Genomic DNA, 15828 nt, shown 5'->3' with positions numbered 1-15828 from the left:
AGGGGAATGGGAATTAAGCCAATTAAATCATCACCTTAGGAAACCCAACCTAGAGCGTTGAAGATCCTACATGCCTAGGTTCAATGGGAAACAAATTAGTGAATGACAAATATTGAGCTTATTTATGTAAGCTCATTACTGATGTATGCTCATGAGCTGTAACCATGTGAGGGTTGAGCTAATAACTCTTAATGAGTTTGTAGGCCTTAAGGCTAGGGTGTGTGTTATAGTACACCTAGACAAACTCACCTATGTGAGTGTAGAAGTGTGAGCCGCTTCTTATGAGAATTGACAATTCTCTAGATCACTCATGAATCTAGAAAAACTTAAGGCTCTAAATGTGCCAACATGAAATCCACACAATTAAACTTTTGGAGACCTATGTATGATTGAAATCTCTGTTAATAATATAAGGAGCTAATTTCAAGGTAAGTCCACTTAGTACCTTAGTTAATTTAGGTTTTCTTTCAATAAGTGGGGGTTCAAGTCTTGCAGACACACTCACTGATGCATAAGTTTCTATGCAAGCCAAATATATTTTAAAACTAGTAGGGAATTGTTAGAAAAGTTTTAAAATTGGTGATTTTGTTCCTACCAAAAGTGCTTTAATAAGTTTAGTCCCATATCTAAGATAAATAAGTTTTTCGAGTGGTTTAAATAGAGGGTTTGTTCTTTATTCTTTACTTTGGTAATTCATGTGTCTTGGAGTGCCTTGCAGACGTTGTTGCGCATCGTGCATGAACAGATGCGCCGTTCGCGTACACGCGTGTGTGCGCAAGGGCGCTTGAGGCGCAATGTGGTGTTTTGATGGCGCACTTTGCACTTCACTCGCAGCGGTGTGAGGTGCGTATGAGGTGCAAAGGCCCGTTTTGTCCTTTCGGTTTTCGGATTGTCTGGCATTTTAAAAGGTTTTAATATGCTTTTGTAGTGCATTGTGACTGTTGGACGAATTTGAAGGTCTTTGAGTACAGTCAAAGGTGGGTGACCGTTTAGGACCTTTTTCGTTCTTATTTCAAACCGTCGAATTTATAGCCATTAATCTTATTTATCGTAAAATGTTTTGATCTTTCTAAGAAATCTATAAATCTCTTTCTTTTTCGTCCTTTAGAGATACAAATTTCTGACTCTAATTTTCTCTTTTATCTCTTCCCAATTAAGCAGTGCTGACCCTGGCCCAATCCTCTGCCAAATATCGACTATTTAGGTATGACTATCGTATCTTATTTTCACTTTATGTGCAAATTTTCATCAAGTTAATTAGAATTCCATTTTAATCGTCATAAGTTTTTCTTTATTTTTTAAAAAGCTTAAATGTTTAAAAAAAAAAAACGGAGAAAACAGATGAAGAAAAGGGGATGGTGGTATTGTTGGGGCAGTGGCGGCCACAGGAAAGTGCATGGCTGCGAAAGTTGGGGGGCACCAGTTTTGAGGCACTGTGAGGGCTGCCCCCAAGTTATCTCTCTCTCTCTCTCTCTCTCTCTCTCTCTCTCTCTCTCTCTCTAAATCAGACTGTAGTACCAACAATTACCAAGTAGAATAGATTGGGAAGGAGCCTCATGGCCATTGGCGTGCTCGCCCTGCAGGGTTCCTACAACGAACACATCGCAGGTCTCTCTCTCTCTCATCTCCTCTGTTCATATTTTCTGATAGAAGAAAAAGAAGAGAAAGAAACGGTCTCTATATGTTTGGTTTGGTTTGTCTCGGCAGCACTGAAGAAGATTGGGGTGAAGGGTGTAGAGGTGCGGAAACCAGAGCAGCTGGAGCATGTGAGGGCCCTCATCATCCCTGGAGGAGAGAGCACCACCATGGCCAAACTTGCTGAATACCACAACTTGGTCTTCCTTTTCTCCTTTCTTCTATGTTTTCTTATGAAATCTTGATCCTTCTGATGGTCTCTCTCTCTCTCTCTCTCTCTCTCACACACACACACACACACAGAGACTACCACCATGACCGAACTCGTTGAATACCATAACCTTTCCCTTTTCCCTTCTCTACTGGATTTTATTTTCTCTCACTAGCATACTCCCCATTTCATCGTCCCATTTGCCTTTGAATGTTTTCTTCCTTTTCTCTTTGTTGGTTTATGGAACTGATTCTTTCCAATATGCTTGTTTCCCTTTATCTCTCTGCCATAGTTTTATGAAACTTTTTAGGGATGGAGAAAAAAAGGTATGCGTCTTTTTGTTAGTTGGCTTTCAATTAGGCCAGTCCTTTTCTCTCCCTCGTATTTTCCTCAATAAGGAGGTTGTCCAGAATGGTGGAATAAATTGGAAACTTTTATTTTGGTGTACGACGCAATTTCCTACCCGCTATCTGGATTCTGAGAGAGAGAGAGAGAGAGAGAGAGAGAGAGAGAGAGAGAGAGAGAGAGAGAGAGAGAGAGAGAGAGTTGAAAATCATGCCGGAGAATGTATACTTCGATTAACTGACTTTTACCGACTTTAGAAACCATGACTTTGTTTCTCAACGAATCTGCAGTTTCCAGCATTGCGTAGCTTCATAAAATTGGGGAAGCCTGTGTGGGGGACCTGTGCCGGGCTTATATTCTTAGCAGACAAAGCAGTTGGTGAATGACGTTCTTACTTAATTGATATATTGATTAACATCACTAGGAAATCAAATGGGTTTTTGAATGGAATAATTGCTTACAGGGCAGAAATTGGGGGGACAGGAACTTGTTGGTGGTTTGGACTGTGTTGTTCATCGTAATTTCTTCGGAAGCCAGGTCACTACAATGACTATCCAACACTTGTTTGTTCTAGATTATGTTTGATTCCAGAGTACTGTAAATGAAGTTTTATCAGCGTGTTTATTAGTACACTTATTGGACTCATTCTATTTTTTTCTGCCCCGCAGCTTCAAAGTTTTGAAACAGAGCTTTCTGTGCCTGCGCTTGCAGAAAAAGAAGGTGGTCCTGCAAGTTTTCGCGGAATCTTCATTCGTGCTCCTGCTATTTTGGAAGCAGGGCCTTCAGTTGAGGTCCTTGCTGATTATACCGTTCCATCAAAGGAAGCAACAAGTGCAGAATCCTTAAACAAAACTGAACAGGTTTTCCACTTCACGTTTCTTTCTTTTTCTGGTTGTCTCATTCATTTACCATTTTCAAATGGATCAAATAAGCTGCATGGCTATAGTAGCAAATTTCTGGCATGTTATGGTTTAGAAAAAGGAAAAATTGTTTAGTGAGTTTGCTCATCCTGTGTCATGCAACAATTGTTTTCTTTTCCCAGGACGAAATATGCCCCCTATAGAAGAATGTACTTATCTGGATATTTGTGGTTTCCAGTTTTTGTGCCCCTGTTGTTGGATTTTGAAGAATATAGTACTGTGGACTTCATCTGTAGTTCAGTCATTATAGTCATGTTCTATTCCTTTGTTTAAGACAGAACATTGTGTCTAATGACAAACAAGTAGTGCATTCAATAGGTCAAAGCTTCTATGTTCTGTTCTTAGATTGACTGAACCAAGATGGAGCTTCCAATGTCCAATCCAACTTGAACCACATCATAGTATATAATTCTTATACTAAAATACTGTTACCATGTTGAAGTGGCACGGGAGAACTATGGAGAAAATTGGAATGCTAATATATAATTCTGTCATCTGAAGAACCCTTTATCTATAGAAGACCTCTTTGACAAAAAAGGAAGCAATCTGCTGACTGTGGTAGTTAGAATGTAAAGCAGATTGGAACACTAATTTGGAGAACACCCTTTTGGTTGATGATACTGCTGCTTTACCAGTCTCTCTATCACATTCAGCAAATATTCATGTTTGCATAGGTTCAGAAAGCAATGGTTTAGATTTGAAGGTTTTGAGAAAGGATGGAAAAGTTAAGACGAGGATTTGGAAATTTGAGTTTCCTGGTACATTTCCTTTTCATAATTAAACAGATTTGAAGCAATGGTTTGATGAAGACAAAATCAGGATAAGAGGGAGATCACAACTGTGCTATGATGCACTGTGTCTAGAAGTCAAATCCTATTCTTGAATAGCGAAAAGGGAAAAGAGGGGGAGACAAAGGAATTGAGAGAAGTGGTTGCAGAGAGAAGGTTAATGGCAAGTGGGAGGCTCATGATGATATATTTTTCTTCTTTAAGAGTAATCTTGATAGCTAGGGACACCGGCTTCCAAAGCTTCCTTTAATCATTGGAAGTGAAATAAGCCATGGGCGATATTGGGGTAAAAAAATTGCAAACATGGTAAAATCCATCTGAAGCCATGGATTTATACTAATAAGGAAGAAAGGCTCCCAAATATTCTGGCTTCTGTGAGTTTTATTTAATGGCCTCTCACATAAGAGGGTAAACAAACCATTGAGAGGAGGTAAAGGCATGGATCTTCAAGCAGAAGACTGAAGTAAATCATGTGTAGATAGGTGCATGCACAGGAAAATAGGAGCAAGTATTCTATGTATACATTTAGGGAAGAGCCTCTGTGAAGGAAATAAGTAAAGGAAAAGGAAAACTGCAGCAAAAGAAAAGTCGGCTGGGCTTCTTTTAATCTTCAATGCCCTTCACGCAACCCTAGACAGGCCTTTTAAAGACTGTCTACTGGATCGGGTCGTGGGTCCAGATTTGGATCCGACCCACGATCCGATTCAGTCCTTCTTTGCAGCTGGTTCTGGGGCGCGTGAGCTCCACCACGCCTGACGTAGGTGCGCAGGGGTACCTCCCTGCGTCGTGGCTCCGTCCCTGCAGGTGAGTCATAGTCACGGGGTCTTTCATCTGCCCTATGTGGTGGATCGAGTGGCACGATGGGCCCAATCGGGTCCTGCCCTGCATCATACTCCCCTGATTGGGAAGAAGTCGGCTCTGTCGACTTGTTGTTGCCATAGTAAGCATATAGATCAGCCACGTTAAAAATAGGGGAAATATGCCAATCATCGGGCAGCTCAAGGAGGTAAGCATTCGAACCTAACCGCTGGAGGATCCTAAAGGGGCCATACTTCTTAGTTCTTAATTTGCTATAGGTACCAACGGGAAAACGCTCTGGGCGCAGGTATACCCAGACAAGTTGACCGACCTCGAAATGGACATCACGACGACCCTGATCCACGAAAGCTTTGTAGGTCTCGTAGCTTTCGACAAGTTTGGTCCGGACTTGTCTGTGAATGTCACGCATATATTCAACGGCATCAAAGGCATCCGGAGCTGGAGTTGAGAGATCTGACACAGGGGCGAGGTCAACGACATGGGTGGGAGAACGACCATACACTACTTGGAACGGAGATTTACCAGTGGACCGGTTAATAGAGTTGTTATAGGCGAACTCGGCTTGAGGCAGAACGAGATCCCAAATTTTGACGTTTTCGCCCACTAAGCTCCGTAGCAAATTTCCTAAGGTGCGGTTCACAACTTCGGTTTGACCATCAGTCTGGGGGTGATACGCGCTACTGAACTGGAGCTTAGTTTTTAACAGGGTCCATAACGATTTCCAAAAGTGGCTCATAAAACGCGTGTCGCGATCGGAAGTGATTGTGTGAGGTAGACCGTGGAAACGGGCAACATCTTTGAAATAATATGAAGCGACTAAATAGGCATCGGTGGTGCGTTTGCACGGAATAAAGATAGCCATTTTGGAGAACCGGTCAACAACTACTAAAATTGAATCAAAACGACGTGGTGTGCGGGGAAGGCCCACGATAAAATCCATGGACACATGCTCCCACGGTCGTTCAGGAATGGGCAGCGGGGTGTACAGACCACTATTCTGACGATGACCCTTGGACACTTGACACACATGACAACCTTGGATAAACTTGACAACATCTTTGCGCATTTTGGGCCAAAAGTATCGTTCATCTAAGAGAGCGAACATCTTATCATGCCTGAAATGCCCTGCTAACCCACCTTCATGTAATTCAGAAATCAACTGAAGCCTGAGGGAGAAATTGGGTACACATAATTGGTTGCCACGGAAGAGGTAACCGTTATGAATACAAAAACGGGGGTCAAGGTTACGAGCGGAGGAGGTGCATCCTTCCCAGACTTTGTGAAAATCAGGGTCCGTAGGGTATAACTCTTTGCATTGTTCAAAACCTATGACCTGCACCGACATAGTCATCAACAGGCTGTTCTTCCTACTAAGAGCGTCAGCCACCTTGTTCAGGGTACCCGATTGATGCCGAAGCGAAAAGGTGTACTCTTGCAAGAAGCTGACCCACTTGGCATGACAGACACTCAACTTTTTCTGACTATTCAGGTACTTCAATGCCTCATGATCCGTGTACAAGACAAATTCCTTGTAAATGAGATAATGCCTCCAATAACGAAGGGCTTGTTCAACGGCATAAAACTCAACATCGTAAGTGGAGTATTGGCACCTGGCCTGAGTCAGCTTATCGCTAAAGAAGGCGACAGGCCTACGATTCTGACTCAAGACGGCGCCAATCCCCACTTTAGAGGCATCGCATTCAACCTCAAAGACTGCACTAAAATCGGGGAGGGCTAAGACAGGGGCACTGATCATTTTGTCCTTGATGATCGTAAAGGCTTTGCTCGCCGCTGGCGTCCAATGAAAGCTAGTACCTTTTAGGCACTCCGTGATGGGGGCCATAAGGGTACTAAAATTTCTCACGAAACGTCGGTAAAAGGTGGCTAACCCGTGGAAACTACGGATCTCTCCTATAGTCTTTGGGGTAGGCCAATCGACAATCGCTCGGACTTTAGCAGGGTCGGCCTTGACGCCATCAGAAGACACAATAAACCCTAAGAACACGACACTGGATGTCATAAACTCACACTTCTTGGCATTGGCATACAATTTTTCTTTTCTCAAAATGTCTAAGACTTGACGCAGGTGACTCAAATGATCAGACAATGAAGAACTATAGACCAAGATGTCGTCAAAGTAGACAACAACAAACTTCCCAAGACACAGACGCAAAACTTGGGTCATCATGTTCATGAAGGTACTGGGGGCATTAGACAACCCAAACGGCATGACTAACCACTCGTACAATCCATCACGTGTCTTAAATGTTGTTTTCCACTCGTCTCCCTCGCGTATACGAATCTGATGATATCCGCTTTTTAAATCAATTTTAGAGAAAATGGAGGCCCCGGATAACATATCAAACATATCATCTAGACGAGGAATGGGAAAACAGTATTTGACGGTGATGCGATTGATCGCACGACTATCGACACACATGCGCATGGACCCATCTTTCTTGGGAGTGAGTAAGGCAGGCACGACACAAGGACTAACACTCTCGCGAATGAAACCCTTTTGCAGTAATTCCTGAACCTGTCTTAACAACTCCGCGTGTTCGGAGGGGTTCATGCGATAAGCGGGAAGGTTGGGTAGACTCGACCCGGGTACAAAATCAATGGCATGCTGAACCACCCTTGTCGAAGGTAATCCATCAGGAAGGTCATCCGGCATAACGTCGCGGAATTCCTCGAGAAGAGGGGCAACATCCGCAGGAATGGACACAGGTGAACTCATCACTGGCTTAGCCACCAGGGCATAACAATAGCCATCTTCCTGGCAGTGGTCCAGGAAAAGCCGGTACGAGAGGCCTGCGAGTCGGGGGACTCGCTCGAGTTTGTCAACTGTGGGGAAACCCGTCTCCCGGATTGGTAGAAGGACGATCTTATGGCCATTAAAGATAAAAGAGTAAGTGTTCTTGCGGCCATCGTGAGTGGTCTGGCGATCAAACTGCCAGGGACGTCCCAAAAGAATGTGACACGCATGCATAGGGGCCACATCACACCACACCTCATCGTGGTAGTGTTCCCCCATGGAAAACCGGACTAGGCAACGCTGAGTGATGGGAACCTCATTTCCTTTCTTGAACCAGGCCATCTTATAGGGTTGGGATAACTTTTCGGTGTTGAGTTTCAAGGTAGACACCACACTCTCAGATACCATGTTCTCACATGCTCCGGTGTCAATGATGACATCACAAGCGTGACCTTCACAGTTGCATCGAGTCCTAAAAATGTTATTCCTTAGCCATTTCGATGGGGTCAATTCTCGGGGTGTGGTCAACACATGACGGATGTACAACAAACTTTCGACGTTGCCGTCGAACTCTATAACTCCCCGCTCATCCTCAACCTCAACTAATGAATTGTCCTCACTATCACTCTCACTTGCGGACTCGACAATCCCTTCAACTAGATGGGTGTTCTTGCTCACGGTCGGACACTTGGACGCGACATGTCCTAACTCTTGACACCTAAAGCAACGAAGGGTCGACTCAGTAGGTTTGGTTTTGGACCGGGTGTGGAAAGCTGGACCTGACTGGTCTGATTTGCTAAGGTTGGCCCTAGGTTTTGAGTCACTAGGGGAACTTGCTCCCCTGGTTGGGAAACTCGGCTTGGGTCGGTTGGAGGGCTCACTACGGGTCGTCCGATATTCCTGCCTCCGCTTCAGCTTGTCCTCGATGTTCATGGCATAACTGCTGGCTTGATCTAATGTTTCGACTGTGACACAACTAAAATCATCAGAGATAGCAGGGCGGAGACCCGAAATGTACCTCGTGACCTGCTGGCGAGCTGTTTCCTCGATTTGCACACGCAGGGAAAGACGATGGAACTCCGCGGTGTACTCTGCTACAGTTCGGGAACCTTGGTGCAGGGTCAGGTATTCCTTGTAAGCTCGCTCGGCGTGATCCGACGGCACGAACTTTGACTGCATCAGTCTTTGCATTTCCTCCCACGACTGTACGCGTTCTAGTCCCTGCCGCTCCCTTGATCGTTGTAGCTCCACCCACCATGTCTGTGCTAGGCCTCTCAATCGTGTAGAAGCTAACGAAACACGACAGTGTTCAGCAACGGTGTGATAATCGAAGAAAAACTGCACTGCATAAGACCAGTCGAAAAACTGCTCCGCGTCGAATCGCCCCGCAAACTCCGGAAGATCCAATTTCACGCCATAGGTGGAAGAGTGGTCTGGTGGTCTCTGTTGTCGCGGCTTCACTATCCCTGCAGGATGCTCGTTCCAGAAAATGTCATCGTCCCAAGCTGCTTCATTGCCCATATGGTGGTATTGTTCGCCGGGATGCTGGTGCTGTCGATCTCTCCTGATGGGGGGTCGGCGGTCGGGGCGCGCCGGTTCCTGCTGACATTGCCTCGGTCGGGTTTGCCCGTGGGCGGGCACCATCTGTGGCCGGTATGGTGGTACTGGAATGACGGGAAGTCCAAGGTTCGGGGGAGGGTTTGGTTGAGGTTCTGGTGCCGGACGGGTAGGATTGGTAGAATAGGGTTGTGGGTTAGGATTATGGTATGGGGCCGGATATTGGGTCGGGTTTTGGGTCAGGTTTGGGTAAACAGGTTGGTCTGGGTTTGGGTATGGGTATGGGGGTTGGTGGGTATATGGATGGGTTGACTCGCCCGATGGGATGTGAATCGGGCCCACTCCTACACTACTCGTCGGACCCAGATATGAGTGGGTTGGATCGAGGTTCGAGTTGTAGGGATAAGAAGCTTGGTTTGAACTCGATCCCCGATCCATAGCATTGTGGGTCTGGTTTTTGACCCGGCTCAAATCCAAACTGGAGCTCCGTCCGAGTCCGATATGGGTTAGGGTCGGTCTGAGGTATCTGTTGAGGGTCGGGACTAGTGGGTTGGTTCTGGCTCGGGGCTGCCCGCGAACCGGAACCAACTAGGTAGGCTGGGTAAGGGGTGTCTAGACCCAAACCCGTTCCCTGAGACCCAATGGCTGGTCCCAGTGACACAGGCCTGGGTCCTGTTGCATTACCAATTGGATTGGATCTTCTTGGATCTGGATCCATCAACAAAGGCTCGCCCATTCCAGCTCGCAGAGATGCGGCTACGGAGCCTCCCCGTGTGGGGTCGGGGAAGGAATGCTCGCCTCTCCCAAACTGGATTGATAGGACCGGGCCAGCAGCAGGGTCTAGCGTGACGCTGGGCCCCTGCCGACTCAGCTCACCCTGCGACACAGCCCGAGCGAGTCCCTGCCACGATCCTGGGCCCGCAGGTGGGCCCAGCGCAACACTGGGGCCCTGCAGGCTCGGGCCGACCCTCAGCGCACTTGCTGTTGCGCCTGGCCACGCACCCTGGCCTGCAGGTGGACCCAGCATGCCGCTGGGCCCCTGCAGGCTTGGGTCCACCTGTGAAACAGGCGCAGTCAGCCTTTGTCGGGAGTGGGGTGCTCTTACCAGGGCATCGTTGTTCGGTGGGACCCCCTGGTGCTGTCGCGAGGTGTCTGGACCCTTCGTAGATGCTAAAACAGGCGCGGTCACTCGCTGTAGAGGCATCGGCTGGTGTGATTCAGCCCCTTGGAGGTTCAGATTTGCAAACACGCACTCATCGACGTCAGCACCTGGTATTGCGCACGTTCCCTTTCGCGCCTCAAGTGCTGTCAACCGGTCGTCCATCCCATCCAGCCTCTTCGATAGGCCTGCCACATCTCGGGTCACGCGCAACACATTCTCCTGGATTTTTGTCAACACCTCCATGACACGCAGCATGGGATCTTCGCTGCTCGCTTCCTCACGCACTTCGCTTTGTACCGGATCGGTTCCCTCCTCAAGAGCCATACCGTTGATGAAGTTGGAACACCCGCTGCTCTGATACCACTTTGATGCAGCTCACGTTGAAGGAGGAGAGAAAATAATGGCCCACCGTAAATCGGTGGGGCTGAACTTCTTTATTAAACTCAGAAACGTCTCAATAAACAATGGAAAAATGCAATAAACAGGGAAGAATGCAAAGGAAAACAGGAAATAAGTAAAGGAAAAGGAAAACTGCAGCAAAAGAAAAGTCGGCTGGGCTTCTTTTAATCTTCAATGCCCTTCACGCAACCCTAGACAGGCCTTTTAAAGACTGTCTACTGGATCGGGTCATGGGTCCAGATTTGGATCCGACCCACGATCCGATTCAGTCCTTCTTTGCAGCTGGTTCTGGGGCGCGTGAGCTCCACCACGCCTGACGTAGGTGCGCAGGGGTACCTCCCTGCGTCGTGGCTCCGTCCCTGCAGGTGAGTCATAGTCACGGGGTCTTTCATCTGCCCTGTGTGGTGGATCGAGTGGCACGATGGGCCCAATCGGGTCCTGCCCTGCATCACTCTGGCATTTTGTTATACATGAACACTTACAATATTTGTCAATGATTTCTGCATGAGTCCTTCCAACACTTCTGTAAACCGACAGTCCATCATGGGATGAATGAACTTGATAGGTTAGTTATTCTTTTCAGTGTATTAAAATCTTGTTAGTTAAAAAATCTTAATACATTTTAAAAACTATCATGTAAAATCAAGAAAACTCCAAGTGATGACTGATACGAGTGACACAGGCAGAAAGGTTATTTTCCAAATTTTTAACCTGCTAGAGAACTGAAGTTTTGTTTGATGTTTCAGTTGCTATTGTGCATGACTAGCTCTTTCATTGTAACTTTTCTTATTGCATATGCCCTCCTTTGGGTGTTTCAACCTTCAAGTGTTCCTACACTTAGAGGTCCTTTTTCCTGTTTGCACCAGGTCTACATTCCATAACCTTCTTCATAAATGCCTTTTTTGTGTGTAATATTAAAACTACATTTATGTGCTATATCTGTGAGGGCAATACATGCTGACGCAAGAACTGCCAAGGTAGAGTACTATTTGAGATTATGATATTACCAAACATCTCTGAACATGTTCTATTGGCTAAGACATGGCATGCGATGCTTATTTAACTGGTTCACTTGGGTTGGCACTTTCAAGAGATGCTGTATGGTGACAGTCACCACATCTTGTTAGTGGACCAGACATGTGTAAGGAAATGAGTTCCTCCGAAGGTGTTCACTTAAATCACCAAAAGTGGATATTCAAAAGAGTCCCACCAAAATACCAACAAGAACACACAAAGAACCACAAATAGGTTCACTCACAAACACCTACTAAAGGGGCACAAAAACAAGGAATGAAAAATGATATTCTTATTGATGTCAACACATATAAGAAGCTTACAAATGAGAGGGGGTTTCACCCCTATTTATACACAGCCAAAGGTCTCTCAAAAGCGACATTGGGAGAGATCTCAACAGCTCCAATAGAGCCGTTGGGCTTTCTGTCCGATGCCTCATTTGGCTGAAAAGAAACTAAAAATAATCAAAAAGAAAAGTAACCTAGTTAGACTATTTACTAATTAGATACTAACCTAACATATATATATATATATATATATATATATATATATATATATATATATATGTATGTGTGTGTACAAATATATTTGTATATACATATACATTTTTAACAACATGAACCCCATGTAACATCCATTGCAAGTGTTAGTGGGAAAATATGTGTGCTGACTAAAACAATGAATTACTGTAAGCAATTGATTTGCCTTCTTTTGGTTTAAAATGTTCCACTTTAACATATTGAACTACTTCATGCTGATTTAAGTTGCTAGTGCTACATTTCCGGTTTCTGCCTGTGAGATTGGGATGACAAGGTTGGTAAATTATGGACGGGAGCGTATATACCACTCAAAGAGTCTTGTATATGCCACGGCCACAACATGTAAAGTAGTATATGTCGTAATTATAACTAAAGTATGAGTAATAGGGTAGCTGTGAGAAAATCTAAACCAAAAGACCAATGAAGTACACTTCTCTATCAATTTAAACTAAGTCTTGTATGCAGATATCAAAGTATACATACATATATCTAATAGCACATTCTTGTAATTGGCCATAGAGATGCTTAGACAACCTGCTGCTTTTCAGATGGAAAACTATTTCTCCCATTGAGCAGGAAAGTTTGAAATACTTGACAGATATCAGCTGCCACATGTGAAGTTAGACCTTTTCTTTCTCAAAATCTTCATTATCTTTTAGTTAACTAAAAAAATCTATTTTTGTGCAAATGGAGCACCCTACAGGCTTGGTCTTATATTCAATTCTCTCTTTCCCTTCAATCTTTCTAAATTTTGCAACTTTAGGGCAATTTCAGAAACGAGATTTCATTTAAAGGCATGTTTTCCAATTTTTTGCAATGACTTTTAATGGATGAAAAGCAAAATAGGTAAGTCCTCAAATAGAAAAAACTTTCTATATTAATGTTTTAAAAGCTACTTTCACCACGCTCTTGGACAAGCAATGCTGCTAGAAATGCTTCTTTGGTAGTGCCACATCCTGAACAATGAAATAACTAATTGGAAAAGGTAGCAAGCTATGGGGTCGTCCATGTCACCCAGGGTTTTATCATTTGGGCAACCGTTCCTCATCATAAAAAAGAAAACTTGGAAAATCGATAACTAACACCTATGACATAATACTAATAGTGCTCGTCTGCTGTAGTTGTGGTTGTTTCAGAAAGTAAACCTTGATCTAGCTGTACATCATGTTCCATCTGTGCCAATCACTGCAGCTTAAATGAACTAACTTGATTAGGTTGTCATGATCACTATTACGGATACTATCTTCTTGTAACTTGGTTTCTGAATAGAAGTAGCATTTAACTAATGCATATTTGAAAACAAAATTAAGAAAGATGGATCAAAGAAAATTGGTGACAAGAAAAAAGAAAATATCCATTCTATGCTGTACGTACAGTGATAATTGTTAATGGCTGTTTAGCCATCTAGTCTAGTCCCTGATTATAACTTGGTTTTATCCAAATTAGAGACGTTCAGAGAATAGATGAGGATAGTGACTTCAATAAAATTATAGACTGAACTAATTTTCAGCTTGCAATTCACATGTCATGCATTAATCACACACTTGGTTCTGCTTTCTGTGATGCATTTTAAACTATAGTTCTGGCCATTAGTTGCCAAGCTGTAGGCTAAGGGGATTAGGGTCATCAAACAATATGTTTTCTCTTCTTGCAGGGTAGTTGAGATGTTCAAGTTTTTTTTTTTTCCTGAAGTGGTGGCACCGTGCTTGCCTTTCATGCATAACTGGTCATCCTGCTATTGATGGGAAGCCCTCTGAATGGTTTGACTGTAATCTGAGGTTGGGATGAAACTGTTTATGTGGATGGTGATGTGGCTCTCTTGGAGTGAGAGGTCAAGCCAGTTTAGCAACATCTACTGGATTTTCTAGATTTAGAAATAACTGTTCTGGGCTAGTTAACAGATCTTATGGTCAAACATCTGCAGTGACAGGTCATATCTGTCTTTTTTTATCTGCGAAGACATGATTTGCTTTCAAAAGATAATACAAAATTCACTAAAATTCTTTCATCTTGGTTTTTGGCCAAGATGCTTACAATGTTATTTTGGTCTGTGTCTGATCACACCCTTTATGTGCCTGATCTTGGTTAGATCTGGTCAGCCGGGCAGTGTAGGATGATTTTCTCGATTTTCTCAAGTTCCATGTTGCAGTCCAACCCACAATGAACTCTTCTGCAGCCCAATTAAACATGCTGATTCTCTTATGGAGTGCAGGAACAAGGAGGGAGTGGAGAAAAAGTAATAGTTGCCGTAAAACAAGGGACTTTGCTAGCAACTGCCTTTCATCCCGAATTGACTGCAGATACTAGATGGTATTTATTCTCCTATATCTTTGTGAGTTCCAACATAATTTAAAGTTGCTTGATAAGAAGAAATAACAATAGATAATTTGAGAATGTGCAGGCATAGTTTTTTCTTGAAGATGGTGGATGATGTTGTGTATCAGGGCTCTGCAGACCAAGATTTTGGATACATCTCCAAACAGCTTCCAGTATTTTATTAAATTGATCCAAACTGCAGGGCTAGCTATTTCCCCCAATATCCGGGAGAGTTCTCTTTACTACTACTGAACTCAGTAAAAGCTCATGTACAGAAAGTGAAAATTGTTGGAGCATTTGTTTATTTAGTGATCCTCGTTTATTGGTAGCCATCTATGAAGAGTTTTGGATGGTGTTCTTAATTGCTAGACTGCTCTCTTCAGCCGATTATCCATTTGGTATTTCATGGATGGTGAAATGCTAATATTGTTAGCATCTTGCTAATGTTTGAGAATGAAACCATGAGCAAAGTGACCACGAACATGATATTAATTGCTTAGCGAATGTCTCTTGGCAATATTAATGAAAATAAGCACAAGTTCAATTCTTTTCCATTTTCCCCCATCTGTTCTTGCTCCTAGTATTTGTTAGGTGTTACTTTTATCTTCTTACTCCCTTGTTTGATGTTAATACTGCAGTTTTGCGATAATCCATGTGTGCACCTGTTTGCTTTGCCTCGTGGATTCGTGTTGAAAGCCAACAAAAATATTATGATGAGTTTTGTTGGTCCTCTCTCTCTCTCGTTAGGCTAAGGGAAAAGCTTCTCATTACCAACTGTACATTGTCAGGCATTTGGTTGGTAAAACCCTTGAGTCCCCCCCTTATATGCCGGGAATTAGCTGCAGTTTTGACCTTGCGGCAAGGGATGCTCCCTGTGGATTTCAAACTCTTGACATCTCGGCAACTTGGTGTTGTTCACAAGTTGTCCCTACCTTTACAAGTCTCACATCTTTGATGGAAATTTTATGCAAAAACCAGCAATGGAGAACTTGTATAGAGTAGCCTTAGGTCCTAGACTAATGCTGCATTTGGAGAGAGAAGACCATAATATGCTCACGATTAGAAATTATGTTGTTGGGAACTGTAAAATCCGTGGTGTCCGTGTAGATCTTAATAGTATTCCATCAGATTTAAGAAATCCTTGGTTTTAGATAAAATCATCGACTCAGTTATGATCTTGAAACTATGCTTGAAGGCATGATCTCGGTTTGAACTGAGGAAACAGGATTTTGCCATTTCTCTTCAGGATAAAATCCAAGGCAAACAAGATCTCAATATAGGTCAAAAAGGCAAAAGGTGTGCGAGTTTAGAAGAATGAAACACAAGGGCAACTGATCCATTCAAGTTGAATCAGAGGACCGTTTTATT

At 43.8% G+C, this 15828-nt stretch overlaps 1 protein-coding gene across 1 annotated transcript; it reads left to right on the top strand.

Annotated features, from left to right (window-relative positions):
- The first annotated feature begins 1375 nt into the window (after positions 1-1375).
- Positions 1376-15014, top strand: PDX2 (pyridoxine biosynthesis 2). The gene is made up of 7 exons (XM_090017950.1): positions 1376-1608; positions 1708-1835; positions 2482-2569; positions 2655-2728; positions 2860-3051; positions 14357-14454; positions 14546-15014. Exons 1-7 carry the CDS (start codon positions 1557-1559, stop codon positions 14643-14645), a joined length of 732 nt encoding a protein of 243 aa, XP_089874076.1. The 5' UTR covers positions 1376-1556; the 3' UTR covers positions 14646-15014.
- Positions 15015-15828: the final 814 nt, after the last annotated feature.

The sequence above is a fragment of the Nuphar pumila genome, chromosome 9 (assembly GCF_984573655.1).
Source record: "Nuphar pumila chromosome 9, dmNupPumi1.hap1.1, whole genome shotgun sequence".
NCBI lineage: Eukaryota > Viridiplantae > Streptophyta > Magnoliopsida > Nymphaeales > Nymphaeaceae > Nuphar > Nuphar pumila.
The sequence above is the reverse complement of the archived record's forward strand: the minus strand, read 5'-3'. Positions and strand labels throughout refer to the sequence as shown.

Excerpts from the sequence above, each read along its gene's own strand:
- PDX2 (XM_090017950.1), top strand. The coding sequence starts at position 1,557 with ATGGCCATTGGCGTGCTCGCCCTGCAGGGTTCCTACAACGAACACATC. Across the intron at positions 3,052-14,356 it reads CCTTAAACAAAACTGAACAG|GAACAAGGAGGGAGTGGAGA; the intron begins GTTTTCCACTTC and ends TATGGAGTGCAG. Across the intron at positions 14,455-14,545 it reads TTGACTGCAGATACTAGATG|GCATAGTTTTTTCTTGAAGA; the intron begins GTATTTATTCTC and ends GAGAATGTGCAG.